This window comes from Hibiscus syriacus, unplaced genomic scaffold, assembly GCF_006381635.1.
Source record: "Hibiscus syriacus cultivar Baekdansim isolate YM2019G1 unplaced genomic scaffold, ASM638163v2 tig00110963_pilon, whole genome shotgun sequence".
Taxonomy (NCBI): domain Eukaryota; kingdom Viridiplantae; phylum Streptophyta; class Magnoliopsida; order Malvales; family Malvaceae; genus Hibiscus; species Hibiscus syriacus.
In genome coordinates, this window is record NW_024062936.1 from 140,504 (window position 1) to 146,083 (window position 5,580).

Genomic DNA, 5,580 nt, shown 5'->3' on the forward strand with positions numbered 1-5,580 from the left:
TTTATTTTATTGATAATATTTATTATAAAATTTTATTTATACTCGTTATATTAAATTTTATTTATATTATTAATATATTAAAATTAAATAATTTTTTATCTATTTTATTAATATATGTCTTTCCACTATAAAATATATTTTTGAGTCCACTCACCCAACTTTACCCTTGTCAATATAACATATAACATTCGCCGTTGGAATTATATCCATGCATATCATCTCCCATTGGTTTTAATATCAATTTCTGGGATTCATAGTTCCAATACTGTTTCTCACTCGCTTTCTTTTGCATTTTTTTCCATCTACACGCGTGCACTGCATATCATATTTCATCAAAACATAAAGGAAAGAAAATAAGAAAGAATTTTTCACTACGATTAAGGGTATTTAAGAAGCGAGAAGAGAGAGAGAGAGAGAGAGAGAGAGAGAGAGAGAGAGCGCAAGCGTGCGTGCGGGAAGGAAAGTCAGATAGGAGAAAAGAAAGAAAGAAAGAATCAGCAATCATGGGGATGATCAGTTCATTGATGATGATTATTGTGTTTATGACAACACTTGTGTTTTCCATCATATTTCTCTTTTCCAAAACCAAATGTCTGAGATCCAAAACCTCATGCCAGCTTCCTCTAGGAACCCTTGGCTGGCCTTTCCTCGGTGAAACCATCGATTTCATTTCTTGTGCTTACTCCGACCGCCCCGAGAGCTTCATGGACCGTCGTCGCCGCATGTAAACATTTTCTCTCATCCTTATTTTATGTTTGTCGCTTCCATGAATATCTTGCTAAACAGATTAGGGTTTTATTGTTTTCATTCGATATGAAGATACTGGTCAAGTATTATATTTTGCATTGTTGTTTTTGAAGGTATGGGAAAGTGTTCAAGTCACACATTTTTGGGACCCAGACTATAGTTTCAACCGATGCAGAAGTGAGTCGGTTCGTTCTACAAAGCGATTCAAATGCTTTCGTGCCGTTCTATCCGAAATCCTTGACCGAGTTGATGGGCAAATCCTCCATTCTTCTGATCAATGGGAGCTTACAAAGGAAAATCCATGGTCTCATAGGATCTTTTTTCAAGTCTCCACATCTCAAACATCAGATCACTCGAGACATGCAAAGTTATGTCCAGCAAGCGATGGATCAATGGAGAGATGATCAACCCATTTTCATTCAAGATGAAACCAAAACTGTTAGTGCCTTTTAGTTCCTCTCTTTTAGTGAAATTATTCTGCAAAAATATTCCTTTTTCATTGAAGTTTGTTCTTTGGCACTTGTTTCCCTTCAAAGTTATTTAGGATAACATTTTTTCTTGATAAGAGTTCCTACACAGACACAGCAAAAAACAAATATCCCATATCTCTTATATCTATATATGGCTTCTTCTTAATTTCATATGCAGCAGACACAGACAAAACTAAAACACGTGCGCACAAACATTTCCATTTCAATCTTAATTTCTCGGATTCTTTCTTTCTTTCGTGAAAGGAATCATTGAAGATTGAATATTTTGTTTCTGCTGGAAGGTGAAAGCAACCCCAGTTTAAGATCATGGGCTTCACAATAATTTTGCATGAATCATGTTGTCTGGGAAATTTGCTTCATAATGATTATGTTTTTTTGCATGTAGCCGATCCTTTTGAAAAGTTAAAAATGAAAATGCCTTTCTTTTTTCGTCTCCAGATTGCTTTTCAAGTACTAGTCAAGGCATTGATTAGCTTGAACCCAGGTGAAGAAATGGAAATTCTTAAGAAACAGTTCCAAGAATTCATCTCAGGCCTTATGTCCTTACCAGTAAAAGTGCCTGGAACTCAACTTTATCGATCTTTGCAGGCAAGTCACTTTATTATATACAAAATTGCTTATGGTGGGGACTGGTGTGTCTGAAAAAAAGGCAAAACGGCGTTGAAATCGTGTCTATTTCAGGCAAAGAAGAGAATGGTTAAGATTGTACTCAAAATCATCCAATCTAGAAGGAACTCAAGCAAGAGTGAAATGGCTCCACGAGACGTGGTGGATGTTTTGCTCAAGGACGCCAGTGAACTGTTAACAGATGATCTGATAGCCGGTAACATGATCGATATGATGATCCCCGGCCAAGATTCTGTGCCTGTTTTAATGACTCTTGCCATCAAATACCTCTCCGATTGTCCCGCTGCGTTACATCAATTGACGGTACGCGATTTTAATTTCAAAAACCGGTTTAAATCAGGTTTAAGTTTTCATGACAGGTATCAAATACGAAACTTTATATTATATTAATATTATATCATATCATTTCTTTTCCATTGAGAAAAAATGGATGGCAATCACCATTTCTTCGATACATGGGCATGTTATGTTGCTTTGATTGACTCGGCATCAACAAATTACTATCGACACATGGGCATATCATTTTTTCACTAGTTTCAACTTTTTTTCATAGTGATTTGCTTGGCCACCAGCTAATTGTTTGACTATCCAGGCACAACTGGCAGGCTTTAATATTAGGGTTTTGTCCACACTAGACTTATATAGTTTCTTTATGAAAGCAACGTGCCCTTTCTAATCGATTTTACTTAAGACTTCGGTTACTATTATTTTCAACTAAAAAATTATTTAAAATTTTATATATTTTCATAAAATGAGTTCGTTTCATTATAAATTTATTTATTTTTATGTTTTTATCATAATTTAAATTGATATAATTTATATATTTAACATTAAAAAATTAATGTATATTTTAACTAATAATATCATGTCTTAAATGATCATTTGTGTTATAAAAATATATTTTTACAATAATTTTAAAAATCAATTCTTAAATAAAATAATACAAACACTTTTTTAAAATATTTTCATTATTCTTTTCAAAAGTAATGTTAAACTAATCCTTACATGAGTCCAACTAGGAGGTCTTGAATTGATACAATCACCCCAAACCTAAGAAATAATAAGTTTTGTATAGAATTTACTTTTATAATTACTTATAATTCAACATTTTGTTGTGAACATTTCTTAGGAGGAGAACTTGAAGTTGAAAAGGCTAAAAGCTCAAAATGGGGAGCCACTGATTTGGAGTGATTACTTATCATTACCTTTTACACAAAGTGTAAGCAATATTCAACCAAGGAAGGAGGGTTATTGTACGTAGCTTTTAATAAATAATCAATGTGTTGTGTTAAGCAGGTTATCACAGAGACTTTAAGGATGGGAAACGTAGTAATAGGGGTGATGAGAAGAGCCATGAAAGACATGGAGATAAAAGGGTATCTGATACCAAAAGGATGGTGCTTTTTTGCTTATTTTAGATCAGTCCATCTCGATGAAAATCACTACGATTGGCCTTATCACTTTAATCCATGGAGATGGCAAGTAAGATGGACACACCTTGTAGTAATTAATTAATTAATCTCCTTTTCTTTTCTTTTTTTTATTATATATTTTTAGGGGTATTTATGGTTTGATTCTCATTGATTTTTTTTAAATAGTCTATAGATTTTCAGAAATAATTTAAACTTTATTATTCGAATCAAATTTTGTTGTCCTACCCCTAATGTTTTGCTTTTCTAACATTAAACTAATAGACATATGGGGACTGGTCATCGTTTGCAGGAGAAAGACATAATTAGCAGTTATAACTTTACTCCATTTGGTGGTGGACAGAGGTTGTGCCCTGGACTTGATTTGGCCAGGCTTGAATCTTCCATTTTCCTACACCATTTTGTCACTAATTTCAGGTATAACAATTACTCTCCATTTTCGTATTTATTTGGTCAAAAATGCATTGAGCACATAAAATTGGTATCAATCAAATCAGCTCAATATACAAGAAACATGCTACATATAATAGACATGCATTTTAACACCTTAGCAGCTAGGGTGGGCCTTTTCATAGTAAAATGTGAATAATTTAACACAGGTAGGATCTTGGTGTCACTACCCTGCCTGTATTTAATTCGAATCTTAATTTATAATCATCTTATGGTTCCAATTTTTATTTTATCTGCGATTGCTTATTGTTTTTAATAATCTGAATTTAACCCCCAAAAAAAAAAGTGCAGATGGGTGGCGGAAGAAGACACGATAATCAACTTTCCGACAGTAAGAATGAAGAAGAGGATGCCGGTTCGGGTGAAACCAAGGGTAGATTAGACCGGCCCAACATCGTTAACCTCAACATCTGCTTTTGACTAAAGCAATAATTAAAACTTAATCCAACAACAAATATTTAAAAGCAAAACCTAATCAATAAAGGGTACAGTCCATGTAATTGTATATTCCAAAAACAAATTCGGGAGCCCTTCATTTTGCATTAATTCCTTAATTATCCCTCTTGTTTTTTCTTCTTCTTATTGTTCCATATAATTTTAATTTCATTCACAAATACACGATTTTCACAATTCATAATATAATTGTTATCTTTTTGTAATTTGATAAAAGATTAATAATTGATTATAGTATAAAAAGATTGAAAATAAAAAATTTGATGTAATCTACAAATTAACATCATTGTCTTTTTTAAATTTGATAAAAGTAAAATGGGTAATATTACTGATCCCAAATTATAAGGAGACGAAGTGAGATTCATATACAAAGAGAATCCAATGCTTAGCTACTAGGGGGTGTAAACTAGCCAAGTCGAGCTCGAATATTGCTCAGCTCAACTCGAAAACTCTAAAATGAAGCTCGACTCGACTCGAAAACTCGCGAGCTTAAAATTTTCAAGCTCGACTCGAACTTGAAATCCTGAATTGAAGCTCGTGAGCAGCTCGAAAAGACTCGAAATGAAAAAAAAAATCTTAAACTTAACTCGATTGAAGCCTCAAACTCGAACTCGAATATGAACCTTAAATATATGAAAATCTTATTGTATTTAAAAAAAATCAATACATAAATGTTAATATTATTACTAATTTATTTTAAAAAATAAAATATTAATATATTATATTCTCGAGCTGCTCACGAGCTTTTCGAGTCGAATATCAAGTAGTTCATTTCGGCTCGTTAAGAACTCGAGTCGAGTCCATTCGATCCGAGTATTTATCGAGCCTTGATCGAGTCGATCTAGAATAGCTCACGATCTGTCTCGTCTCATTTACAGCCCTATTAGCTACGAATCAAGTTGGACGTCATAGTGTTTGCGAAAGAAGCTAATATAGGTTTAAATATTATCACAGGCTTAATGATCTTTTAATTCTTTTTTTTAATATTTAATTTTTGAATTTTTATTTTTTATCTACGGAAAATTTAATGAGTTTTTTTTTTATTTTTTTATAGTTTTCACAAATTTTCACATTTTATAATTTGTATAGCTTTTTATTTTTAATTGCTTAATACTTTAATATTTTTATATTTATCATTTTTTATTTTTTTTTTTTGAGCAAAAGAACAACATAACTAACATCGATATTGATAAAATAAAAAAATAATTATATTCAACTTAACGACTTTATTACTTTTTTCACCGATTTAATCTGACAATAAAAATTCGAAGTTAAACGAAACAAATTTATATGAAAATCTAAAATGACTTTTATTGAAATTTTAGGTCTATTATCAATTTATTACGTAGGGCAGTTTGACAGGAGTTTTAAAAGTGCTTTAG

At 32.0% G+C, this 5,580-nt stretch overlaps 1 protein-coding gene across 1 annotated transcript; it reads left to right on the plus strand.

The window, feature by feature from the left end:
• Nucleotides 1-213: 213 nt before the first annotated feature.
• LOC120148566 (3-epi-6-deoxocathasterone 23-monooxygenase CYP90D1-like) lies at nucleotides 214-4,270 on the plus strand. Its single transcript, XM_039161649.1, has 8 exons — nucleotides 214-724; nucleotides 861-1,185; nucleotides 1,677-1,826; nucleotides 1,920-2,168; nucleotides 2,995-3,084; nucleotides 3,162-3,347; nucleotides 3,588-3,712; nucleotides 4,037-4,270. The coding sequence occupies exons 1-8, from the start codon at nucleotides 504-506 to the stop codon at nucleotides 4,125-4,127; spliced, it is 1,437 nt and encodes a 478-aa protein (XP_039017580.1). The 5' UTR covers nucleotides 214-503; the 3' UTR covers nucleotides 4,128-4,270.
• The last annotated feature ends 1,310 nt before the right edge of the window (nucleotides 4,271-5,580 follow it).